At 31.3% G+C, this 13,169-nt stretch overlaps 1 protein-coding gene across 3 annotated transcripts; it reads right to left on the bottom strand.

Moving 5' to 3' along the window:
* Positions 1–3,014: 3,014 nt before the first annotated feature.
* Positions 3,015–11,061, bottom strand: LOC141697412 (uncharacterized). 3 transcript variants are annotated; one of them, XM_074501790.1, is made up of 11 exons: positions 10,960–11,061; positions 10,830–10,874; positions 9,042–9,166; positions 8,841–8,969; positions 7,685–7,800; positions 7,279–7,360; positions 6,936–6,995; positions 6,750–6,857; positions 6,468–6,513; positions 5,087–5,314; positions 3,015–3,644 (listed from the first exon to the last, which is right to left on the bottom strand). In XM_074501790.1, the coding sequence occupies exons 3-10, from the start codon at positions 9,108–9,110 to the stop codon at positions 5,106–5,108; spliced, it is 819 nt and encodes a 272-aa protein (XP_074357891.1). In that variant the 5' UTR covers positions 9,111–9,166; positions 10,830–10,874; positions 10,960–11,061; the 3' UTR covers positions 3,015–3,644; positions 5,087–5,105. The 3 variants fall into 3 exon arrangements, 2 of the variants coding, with proteins under 2 accessions (XP_074357891.1, XP_074357890.1); XR_012564697.1 differs by having other exon boundaries at positions 5,035–5,314; positions 10,830–11,046; XM_074501789.1 differs by having other exon boundaries at positions 10,830–11,044.
* Between the last annotated feature and the right edge of the window lie 2,108 nt (positions 11,062–13,169).

Genomic DNA, 13,169 nt, shown 5'->3' with positions numbered 1-13,169 from the left:
AGCTGAAGAGGAGCAGGCTGAACACATTTTACAACTACTGCAGGTTTTTGAAGGGGCCTCTGGTCAGAAAGTCAACCTACAGAAATCAGTAGTCTTCTTTAGTTCGAACACCATAGTAGAGAAGAAAGTGCAGATGTGTGAGTTACTGAGTATGGAGGAGGCCGACGATGATTGTACCTATTTGGGATTGCCCAACATGATGAAGAGGAGTAAAGTGGCTACAATGGGATTTCTGAAAAGGAAAGTTAAGAAAAAGATATCGAGCTGGGATAACAAGTTAATATCTCAAGGGGGAAAGGAAGTGCTGGTAAAGTCGGTGCTCCAAGCTCTTCCTACGTACGCCATGAGCGTATTTCTTGTGCCTTTGGAAATTATAAAGGAAATGGAGAGAGCTATTACTAGATTTTGGTGGAGTTCTAAGACTGGTAATCACAGAGGTATTTCTTGGATGAGTTGGACGCGTCTAAGTCAGCATAAAGCAATAGGAGGTATGGGTTTCAGGGATTTCAGAGATTTTAATTTGGCACTTCTAGGAAAGCAAGGGTGGAGATTCCTGTCAAAGCCTAACAGTTTGGTAAGCCGAGTGTTTAAAGCTCGGTACTATCCTAATAGCAATTTTCTAGAAGCTCGCATGGGTGATAATCCAAGTTATATATGGAGGTCGATTATGGAGGCTCAGGACATAGTTGCTGCTGGTACAAGGTGGAGAGTGGAGTCTGGAGAGTCTATTAGCATATTACGACAGCCGTGGCTGATGGAGTCAGACAATCCTTATATTACTTCAGACTCTCCAAGTCTTATTAATAACAGTGTGGCATCTTTGATAGATATGAATCGCAGAGGATGGGATCAAGAGATTTTGAAAGATCTTTTTAATGAAAGAGATCAGCACTGTATAAATAAGGTTGATGTAGGGGAGCCGGATAAATGTGATGAGATTTATTGGTGTAAGGAGAACCACGGGAATTACTCAGTACGTAGCGCATACAGACTATTGCAAGACCAAAAACAGTACTGGAGAGAGGAGGATAACAATGGTTTTTGGAGGAAGATTTGGCGTATCAAGGCGCCACCAAAAGTTTTGAACTTAGTGTGGCGATCGTTATCATACTGTCTTCCTACAACGGTTATGTTGCAACAAAAGGGTATTTCAATTTCTGGCATATGCCCAGTGTGCAAGAATGGGAACGAAACAATAGAGCATGTTTTTATGCGATGTACACAGGCTGTTCAATGTTGGCAAATAGCCTTACCAGGTGTTCAGATCGCAGGAGATGACCTATTTAAGTGGTGGGAGAGTATTCTGAATATTTTCGACAGTGACAAAAGGGCTGAAATTGCTGCTATTTGTTGGTCGCTGTGGAAGTCAAGGAATGAGGTGGTGTGGAATAACAGAAGTTCTCGAATTTATGTGATAATTGCGAAGGCAAAGCAGTACCTTGAGCAATGGAGATATGCCCAAAGAATTACAACAATCACTCGATTTCCTCAGTTACATGAAGGAGATGGAGGGAGTGCTTGGGTTAAGCCACAGATGATGCAGATAAAGGTCTCAGTCGACGCAGCAACATTTCGAGAATTTCAGTCCTCAGGTATAGGGATGGTTGCAAGAGATGACAAGGGAGAGATGCTTTTGGCCAGGACGGTGTATTTCGGTGATGTTGTCTCAGCAGAAATGGCTGAAGGTCTAGCCATAAAAGAAGCTTTAAGCTGGATTAAATCTCAAGCATGGCAGGAAGTTGTGATTGAATCAGATTGTTTGGCTGCAGTTCAAGCGGTAAGGAGCAAGGTTCGTATGAGGTCTCCTTATGGGCGCATAATCGAAGATTGTAGAAGGTTGTTGGAAAATCAAAACACAGTGTCGTTGTTATTCATTAAACGGTCTGCTAATATGGCAGCTCACGAGCTTGCTCGAGTGTCATATTCTTTTCCAGATCGCGTTTTCGATAGGAGTTCTGTTCCTATTGGTGTAGAAAATGCTTTGATTGCTGATTCGTATTAATAAAATTATCTTTGTTCGTCAAAAAAAAAAAATGAGGACTGAAATACTACATTAGATATAACTAGAATTACATTTAATAATATTTTAAACAAATACACAGACATAAAACATATTGAGATTCCCCTAGCCACTTTTGTAATTCTGCAATATGACTTCATGGTACATAACAATTTCGGGTAGAACATCATTTAATCTTACTAGCTTAAAAATCCATGCGATGTACGGACTTTATAGATTTTTTTTTAATATTACATAATTTTAAAAAAACAATTGAATTCAATTCTTAATTTTACTTATTTAAAACTTTAAATGATATGATTTCATGGTAATTATATAAGTAAACGTATATGTTAATAACTTTTTAGAATATTTAAACTTATTTAAAGTGATAACATTGGTAAGAGCGAAATATTATTATAATGAAATTATTATTTTATTGAGGGTAAAAATATAACGTCTACATTATGTTGGTACTTTAAAAAACTATTATTTTAACATATTAGTTACTTAATCGATTAACTATAACTCTATAAAAAATATTTGAAAAGGGCAATATTATTAATTGAACAATATAATTTTATTGATAATTCTAAGTGTATTTAAAAAAATTATGTTTTAAATAAAATTTGATGTTTTATTTCACATGGATAGGATACGAATTATATTTAGTCTAGTATTAATTTGATTTATCTCAGATCAGTGATTTACATTATTTTATTTTAGGACTCAATACACCGCCAAATCAAACTAATTATTTTTAGTTTAATATTATTTTTTAAAATTTCAGATCAATAACATAATTTTGTTTTAGATTAAATAATTAGTATATATGTTTTTTTGTTGGTCGAATTGTAATATATCAACCAAATCTTAAAAATTATATTTAGTTTGTTTAAATTTAATTTAATCCAAAATAACAAATTAAAATGATATAGAACTTAATATAAATTAAATTTTAAATTGGTAGAAGAATTTGAATTTAATATAAATTATAGTGATATAGAATTCGATATAAAATATAATTGAAATTGGTAAAATAATATAGGAAGTTGATTTCAATATCAATTACAATTAGAATTGATCGACCCAATAATTAGAATTGGAACAATTATATAAGGATAATTATGTAATTTCAGCAAGTACCGACCGACCGACTACCAAACTTTTAATGTTTCGTCTATTACAATTTAGTATAGATTAGACCTGAAGGCTCGTAACCAACTCTAGGGGACCTGAAGGCTCGTGACTAACTCTAGAATATACACACAGTTTATTGGTTAGGAACAGGGAAAGGCACTTGCCTTCCTACTTGATCATCTTCGGTATAGGTTTTGATTGAAGAAGACCTAATATCCTCCGGCCCATACATTTAATATAATCTATTCCCATTGCCTCCGGCTAGAAATCCGGTTCATAAAAACAAACATATTGTCTCATGAACTCAAAATAAGCATGTTGTCTCAACTTTCAGTTTCCGAAAATGTCATTTTGCACCATTAGAACTTTCAGTGATCATTTAGGACTTGTCAACATGTACACAGACTCTTGCAAAACTACTTGTGCAGAATCTGCTTTATCTCCCAATATCATCACAAGATATATTTAGCAAATTTTAGGATCTCCCATTAACTCTTACAAAATCCTGCAAGAACACAAAAAAAATATTGAGTTAGAAACTCTTAACTTCAAATTTTTTCTACTAGAATAGAGCAAATAACGTTTTTGCGACTCAAAGTAGGACAATATGATTTTATCATAATCTACTGAAAAAAGTTTGACACCAGCTTCTGTAGAGATACATGACATGATACAATTAATTTCGAAAACGAAAATAAAAATTTGTGGACAATAGCCCGAATAATGAATGAGAAAAAATCATTCAACGAAATTTCTGAGAGAACTTTCGTCAAACATGTAGTAATTGAAAACATGAGTATGAAAACTCATGTTAGATCTTGTTAGAAAACCTTTTTCATTTCTCACAATAACATCCCTAATATTACATACCGAACAAACCATTTTAACGAAATTTACCAAATCTCAAAAAATAAAAGATAATCTCAACAAAACACCTAAATAGATCTTATATATTAACAGAACACTTGAATAAATTGAACATACAAACTTAAGTAAATCATACAACAATACCTTAAATGATCTTAATATCATTGGAACCTAACAATCTAACACCAACTCCCATGTGTTATTGTATGTTCTTCAGTATCCAACGAGCTAATATCATCCATACAAATTAAAGAGTTTTAGTTAGTGTTCTTTTACTTGTAATAGAAATATTGAGATATTTAAGTTTTGTTCTTCTCTTCCGTAAGTGGCTATCAGGGTTTTTGAGTTGCAGGGTGTAATGATTTGATTTTGTTTTAGCACACTGCAGCAGCGTGATTTGTTCAATTGCATTATATCATCATGATTCAGTTTCCTTGTTTATAAGATTCTAAATCAGTAATAGAATTTTTAATCAAGATTGAATCCTTCTTTTAACCGTACACAGATCGTATAATACATTTAACAGTTTATGATTAACCTTAAAGTTCTGTTAATTTACAAGAGTGCCATTGTATATTATATTTTTTATTTGTCTATTATTTAAATAATCATATTATTTAAATAATCAATGACTAGGATTAAGTTCTCTAGTTCTCTTGATAAGGAGGTTCTCCCTAGAACCTTACCCTATATATATATATTATATATATTCACATATTCATATATTATATATATGAATATATTATATATATTATATATATATATATTCATAACAGCTTGTCTTTGTGAACTTGTGAGATCCGTAACTATAGAAGAAGTTTCAAGATGTGGAATCACCTAGTAAGTAATAACGTAGTAGGCTGGGGGATATTGCAATATAACATTAAGATATTCAGAAATATATTCAAAAAAATAGATTTAGAAACATTTACGGCACCAAACTACCTCAAATCGAGCATAAAATTCAAGCATGCAACTGCGAGGTTGGGCCATTAACATGTAGTATGCACTAAAATTCGTATCCATACCTAAATGGCTTAACATCCTTTTCAAACAGCTGACAGATTTAGAAGCCCTTACCGCTCTAGGTAATTTATAACTATGGATTGGTTATACGCTTCTCTTCCTCCTCGAGCCTTTTTAACCATCTAAATCCAAGATCACATTTTGCTTTAGCAGCAATTTCAAATTGTTCTCTTGCCATCTCAAGTGGATTTTGAGTAGAGCTTCCTGCACTCTTCCTTGGTAATCTAGTAGACGAGTTTCTCTTCACATTAAATTTAGTTGGACATTCAGGAACTTCAACGCCTGAAAAACAGACACACCCCAGCTTGCAGTATAAGCATTTCGACTATTGTAAAATAGAACTGCATGGCAGAAAAACGAAATAAAAAATTGGCTAGCGGTAGTAAACAAGAATAGGGATGTGGGCATACTGAAGGCAATTAATATAATTATCAATCATAGTATCCGTTATCTGTTAAGTAAATGACAGCCAATTTCTTTAATATAGGATTCTGGCCAAAATACACTTTTTTAATTTAAACTTATTCAGAAGTGCATCGATTCAACTCTACTTACTATGTTACTCCTTTTCTAATCTAACTCTATATTTGATGAAGAAAAAGTACTGTTAAAAAAAGACATTTAAAAAGGAGGAAAGCAATTCTAATAATCAAGTAGTGGAGAATAAAATATAATTATAAATATATTTTACAACTAAATGGGATAGAGGTACAAGTCACTCTATCCATCTTAGGAGTTTACACTTTAAAGTAAAGTAAAACCTTATTATATTAAGAACAATGAGATTCTAAGGTTTATAGATGCAACATTAATATATTGGGGAAATAATCAAAATATTACAATATCAGTTTTTTGGACGATTATATGATTGTAATTCTCCAACTATGTAAAAGAAGTTGGTAAAAGTAAAAAACTTCTTAAGATTATTATATAATAACTTAGTAATATAATAACTATTACATCTTTTAATAGTAAAACCAATACAGTATACACAACTCTCTTAGATTTATCACAGTTACAATATAATAGAACATAACTTTGCGATATCAATTTTACAGATAAAACTTATCTAATATTTATTGTTTCAAGATTGTAATTAAAGTAACTAGCCTGTGCTAAGCATCGGGTTGTAAATTGTATGGTATGATAAAAAAAATTATACAGATTTTTATTTTTATTTTTTTGATGTACTTGTTGTTATTTGGCGTTTTAGTAGTTGCAGTTTTAGAAAAAGTCTGGTCAAAAGGGTATTTCAGTCTATTATTAAAACATATTGTATAATTTTTGCTCATCACATTGACCGATATTACTTAAAATTGAAATGGGGGATCTACACAATGAATACTGTAAGGCCACACACCTATTACTTTTACTAGGTAAAGCAACTTAAAAGAATCTACATGTCGCAATGCTAAAATGTATATTAATAGCTGACCTCTAAGAAGAAGGGATCCATATGCTATAGCAGCCCCAGCATGGCCCTGCATAAAAGTCAATGTCCATGCATATAAGTTATTTAGGTAAACAAGCGCGTCTTATTTATTAATATCGAACTGGGATGCAGAGGTCAAATGTAAATATAAAAGGGATGCTGAATTAATGAGTGACTTCTAAATGTAAAAGACCATTTACGCAACATTTTAAATTTTTATAGATCTCTTTACAACTTGAGACCATTTACAGCACAAAATTGAAAAAAATGAACGAGTTCTAGTACCTTTTCAGATGCTCTATGAAAACACCATATTGCTGAGGAAACATCTCTTTCCACACAATCCCCCGTCAGATATACAGCTCCCAGCATATAGAGCGCAGCTGGATGTAACTAAAATATACAATGTTTTATAAGGGCAACATCTCTCGAGACCAAGTCCGAAGGCGGTAAATTCTAAAATTCACAGACCTGATCGACTGCCATCTCTAGATAATGGAAGGCTTGCTGATCGTCTTGAACATAGTCATTCTACTCATAAACCACCAAACAGTGACTAGAGTTAGATAAGCCTTGGTGAGATAGAGAGAACGAATTCTAAAGAAGAAAATCTTATATTAATGTGGAACAGGAGAAAATCCAAACATCCAACCATAACTCAGAGTATTAGTAAAATGATAACATTATATGTCATTTAACAGAAAGAAGGAAAACAAAGAGAAGAATTTACCAAGAAACTAGTTAATTTCTGATATCAAATAAATTTAAATAAATTTCCACAATGACAGAAAGTGAAGAACTTTTAGAATCTGACCTCCACTCTTAAGCGGCAAGCCAACTCATACTGCGCATCTGCATCACCCATGTCTGCAGCTTCCACTAATAAAGCAGCACCTCTTTTATGACAAGAAAGAGAAGTATTATTTTTGAGTCCTAAGCAATACATGTGCGAATAAACCATTATAAAGGATTGTTATCCTTAATGTCAGATATATAGAGAAAAACGTGTGACCCATGTACAATAAAAAAGTACATATTATCTGAGAAACTTCAACCACTTTCTGACCTAGTCATCCTTTACCTGGTTCAAATACTCTAGATGTGTGATGTTGTACTATCAATAACATTGGTGATCTAATAATTAGGTGATATTAAGAATTCATAACATACTGTGGAACTAATAAAATTAGAATTCCTATATAAAGGAAAAAGATTCATACATGGCTTTGCAAGCCCCTGGGACATGGTACTTTAGATGCAGCTTGGAAAGCCAAAATCTTGCATGAGTGTTTGAGTTGTCAGTCTCCAGAGCCAATTCAAAGTTTTCCTTCGCTACCTGATAAATCATTCAACCAGAATGCAACTCTAAGAGTCTCAGTTACATATACCAAATGACTTTCGCTTGATTGAAAAAGGAAATAATATGAGAAAATACAAAGACTGCTTCTTCCCGAGGTAAAGTCCAACTTTATATCTACAAGAAATCAGCAATGAAGTCAAACAAATCACTCGTGGTAGATAAAACTCAAACTTTATTAGATGTATAACCAAAAGAGAATCTACAAATATGGATTGTGACAAAGGAACAAACAAGTACTTTATAACCAAATGGCTGCAACTCTTAATAGTTAATAACAACATTAATGACAAGTTAACAACAGCAGTAACAAAAAGAATATGAAGTTTTTGAAAAAAAAATAAGATTATGTAAATTAATATAGCTACTTCCATATGTGGTTCATATGGTTTTGTTTATCAGGTTAACTAAATTTATCTAGAAGTGTTTCAAAACCTAACGTTAGCAAGACAGAAATGGTCAGCAAGATTTGTCATCTACATAAACTTCTCGTGGATTATTAACAATTTCAGATCTTATTTTTGTATGTGGCCGAATGAGAAAAAATATTAAGAGAATTGTTTCAACAAAAAGAACCAAACCGGAATTTTAACAAATAAGATAGACATCCAGATTTAGGATCATAACCTATATTCGAACCATACAACTCTAAAACTGATGTCTTAACTCAAAATGCATGTTCATTTATGTGATGTAGTAGCGCATATTCAAATTCAGAATACACCTTTAAAAATAAAAAGAAAAACTTTAAACAACTACACGATTATGAAAATAAATCAATAAACCTATGCAGCCCACGTATGCATTGTATACCCATGAATGCGAGCATCCACTCGAGAAATTTTAACCTCTAATATCATTATACAGAAGTATAACATAGTTTACAAAGAGAGCAAGAATATCACAAATTTCACATAGTTGATATGCGTGCCACAAATTCTATATCACCCGTACGAGAAAAAAAAGCCAATATCAACATCTGAAAACGAAAATAAAGAATTGGCATTGGTAAATTTTACCCTGAGGAGAGGAATGAGACGCTTATCATTAAGTTCACAATAATCAATCACTCTATCAACTTCTTTCAAGGCACTCCACCCTTTAGCGATGAGCTCCATTGCCTTTTTATTTCTGGTGTGCATCCCTCTCTGTTGCAAAAGCATATAAATTAAGAATCTGACATAGTTAATGGTTAGATGCTGAAGATTAAAAAAAACTACCTGCCAATTGAGTTGAGCAAGATGAAGGCTGTGTTTAGCAGTAGCCTTCTTTAATAACGACCGCAGCATCTTTGCAGGTATATATTTAGGAGATGAACCGAGCACAACTTTTCAGAGTTTAAATTCTGGAAAAAAATACTTAAATTTAACGCAAGCTTTTCCTTTCAATGAATGAACTATATGCTGCTTTACGATAACATAATACAACATTCATGGATTAAAGTTCACCAAACCATATTCACCATTGTAGCCATGGCATGATTTAATTGTAAAACCTGGCACTTGTAAAGCATTTGCATATCTAGGCATATTAAAGGGGGTTAGGAAAATAGAATAGCTAGAGGCCTACGCAATACCTTGGCAAACGTTATATCACACTTTGTTAACTACATCAAAATGCGGAAAAAATTATGGATACCACTACTGATAAACTTGCATTCAGTAATAAACCATTATCCACATGCATAAGAGGAAGATACAGATTGCATTGCAAGAAATAGAAAAAAATTAACAACAGAATAATTAAAACCAAATTATCAAAGTGCTTGTACACTACTTATAGTACAAAAACCTAATTAACCTACGAACAAAGATAATGAAATACACTTTACTTAAAACTAAAACCTTACTAATCTTGAATTGCTTCAAGTACAGAAAATACAGAATTAAATAAACTTTCTCCAGTGACATCAAATGTATGAATAAATCTCAAATAAAAAATATATGCATTTTTTCAATTGGGGGATGATTATTGTGGATTAAGCAATTATTAGTTGTTGTACAAGTTGACTTTGAGTTGAAGAAATTTATTCGATAGATTCAGCAAACGATTATAGAACTCAACACAAGACTATATGCTCCAATCAATCATACGTACATCTTCAACATATGCTTCAACGATGATACACTGTTTGTTACGGGGAGATCAAAATCGCAGCCTTCACCAAAAAAAGGGGTTTTCCACTTTTTTACATTTTGGATTTCATTTTTTTGTGAGACTGTACGTACTCCTACAGAATATATCCCCAAAAATATACAGAATATTCCGGAAGAACAGACAATAAAATTTTAAATGTTCAAACCCCACCAACAGCAAATATTTATATTATTATTTATACACTACTACTTCCAGGTTCGAACCCCACCAACAGCAAATATTTATATTATTATTTATACACTACGAGAAAGCACAAATCAGCACAAACTGATTTTAATGTATTAATTCTGAGAAATGCTAAAGTCCCCTAAAAGGTTCCCAAAACCGTTCCCAAATGCTGATGTAAAAGGCTCATACTTGTCAACCGGTTTGGGTTACCTTGCAATGCTCACTAATCCTAGACGCATATCAAAATTCTCATTCCGAAAATCAAACAGTGACAATCGAGAGTACCAATTAGATAGCACAGCCTGATTTTAATGTATTAACTAAAATGTACAAGTACAGAGACATTTTTCGATAAGCAAACACAACAATACACAAATCAAATGAATTAAGCCCTAAATCCTCTTTGAAAAAATTAAATATTTTTGCCCAGATATTCGTTCAATATCATTACATAATCAATAAACCCCAAAATGAACACAACATTATGAGCAATTAACATAAAAATTCAATATTTCACACATATACAACAAATAAATACACAAACATCACAATATTAATCAATTACAACAATCAATTAATAAAAATTACAAAAAGTCAAAAATGAAACCCTGGAAACAAAATCAAACCATAAATCAACATCTACCACAACATATACATACAAAGATTGTGTATATAGATCGTACCTGAGCTACGGCGAGCCATGGGTTACGAGAGCGGCGGCGATTTCTATAGAGAGAAAATAGGAAAATCAGTTTTTAGAGAGAGAAAGTTGAGTGTCTGGTTTAAAGCTATAACTTAAAACCCGGGTCAACTGAAACTGTTTCTTCTGAACCGCTTTTTTGGATTAGGCCGCCTTCGTTTTTGTTTGCCGTTTTCAGAGCATCCCGTTCCGAGCCTCAATTTTTTAATTTATTAATTTGTTTGTCACTTTAACGTCTATTATTATTATTATTATATTATTATATATATAATTATATATATAATAGAGCAAGTGGGGGTTTCAAATGAGACAATTTAATCAAGTAAAATGACTGTTATACCCCCTAAGATGTAAAAAGACATTTTAACCCCGTCCTATTTATTTTGTATTAATACCTCTATTATTATAAGATATTTAATTCTCTACGTATTAATAACTAATTTTTATTAAAATATGCTTAATAGCTAATTAATCTATTAACTACTATATATATATATATAATACAACAACAAGCGAGTTTGTTGAGTAAATTAATTTATATGACTATTATGCCCCTATTTAATATCTATATAATATTTATTTTATATTTATTCTCACAATTAATATTTCTTAGGTGACTATTAATATTTATAAAATAATTGTTGCTCATAATTAATATATATTAATTGACGCATCATTAATTCGAACCAGACTAGCATTTTAAAAGCGAATACTCCAATTGAATACTCGATCGGACTAATAATTTTTACTCATCAATCACATTTTTGACACAAAAAATAATCTAATCGCAATTATAATATAAACACATAAAAAAATTAAAAAAATCAACAAATTATACATATTTTCATGTTCGTTCATAATTTAATGATATTTATTTCACATTTATTCTTTCAATTAATGCACCATTAATATTTATATTTTCAAATATCACTGAAATATATATCAAAAACTACTTATTTTGATTTAGATTTATGTTTGAGTAATAAGTCCATATATATATATTGTCAATAATATTATTCATAATAATATATCATCCAATACTTATGCGTGAGAAACATATCAAATATAAACCTAATTCAAATTAAGTACTTTTTGATATTTTAGTGAAATTTAAAATTCTAAATATTAACATTTATAATTCACGTATTCATATTATAAATTTGATAATTAATAACATATGAGTTAGATGTCAACTGACAAAACTACGTATCGAACATACATATGTGCATTGAACTATTTATGCATCTAATTAGATAAATTATATATATTATTGTCACTTTAACTATTATATTTTTATGGTACAAATAAATTCTAATTTAGAAAAAGATTAAGGAACTTTTAAATATAAATATATATATATGTGTGTGTGTGTGTATAAGTACAATTACATAAAATATTTTTAATTATATTTTTAACATACAAACAAATTGAATTATTATGAACAAATCAATATTTTTTACATATTTAGAGAATGCTCGTGCATCACACTGGCTAAAGATTGTGTTATGTATAAGTAATCGACCTCCAAAATATCTTGTTATAATTCTCTTTAATCGTCCAAAGTGAGTTATATACCATTCCATTTCTCATGTGTTATTTTCTTTGAAATGTATGGTAGAAAATGAATACAGACACACATACCTTCATTAAACATATGATCGTGTTGGTTTATATTGATGTTTAGTTGCAACCTTACACATCACAACCTGAAAGAATGACAGCGACTGAAGCGGATAATCTTAGTAATGTTTTTGTATCAAATGAAACCAGAAGAAGCCTAACATGTTCACAACTATGTATTTGTTAATATTGAATGAGAGATGTGAAAAATTATTGAGGTCAAGAATAAATATTCAAATAACAATCAAAAAATAAAATTATAAATGTACAAACTACTATATATTTTGCAGTATTCTCAAATAAGCACAAACACTTTTACAGCAACCCCCATGGATCACCTTTAGCAGTGAACAACAAGAAATACCACAAATATTTTTAAAACAACCCACATGGATCGCCATTAGCAGTGGACAACAAGAAATACCACTTCTGGCCTATATTGTTTCAATCAAATTTTCAAGAATACGTTCAACCCAAATATCACCACATCCAAAAAATAACTCATATATATTCAAACAAATACGTACTCAATCCACCGGGCAATGACATGCATATACTGTCAATAATTATAATTAAAACAAATAATCGCAACAACATTGTAATCATACCACAAATACTCATGCTCATATACACAAATAAATATATCATTTATCCATCGGAAAATAACATAAATATACCATTAGCAATTACAATTATAAAATAA

This window comes from Apium graveolens, chromosome 11 (assembly GCF_009905375.1).
Source record: "Apium graveolens cultivar Ventura chromosome 11, ASM990537v1, whole genome shotgun sequence".
Classification (NCBI taxonomy): Eukaryota; Viridiplantae; Streptophyta; class Magnoliopsida; order Apiales; family Apiaceae; genus Apium; species Apium graveolens.
Note: the sequence above shows the minus strand (reverse complement) of the source record. Positions and strands in the feature narration are given on the sequence as shown.

Excerpts from the sequence above, each read along its gene's own strand:
- LOC141697412 (XM_074501790.1), bottom strand. The coding sequence starts at position 9,110 with ATGCTGCGGTCGTTATTAAAGAAGGCTACTGCTAAACACAGCCTTCAT. Across the intron at positions 7,361-7,684 it reads CCAGGGGCTTGCAAAGCCAT|AGGTGCTGCTTTATTAGTGG; the intron begins GTATGAATCTTT and ends TTGTCATAAAAG. Across the intron at positions 6,996-7,278 it reads CTTGCCGCTTAAGAGTGGAG|AATGACTATGTTCAAGACGA; the intron begins GTCAGATTCTAA and ends GTTTATGAGTAG.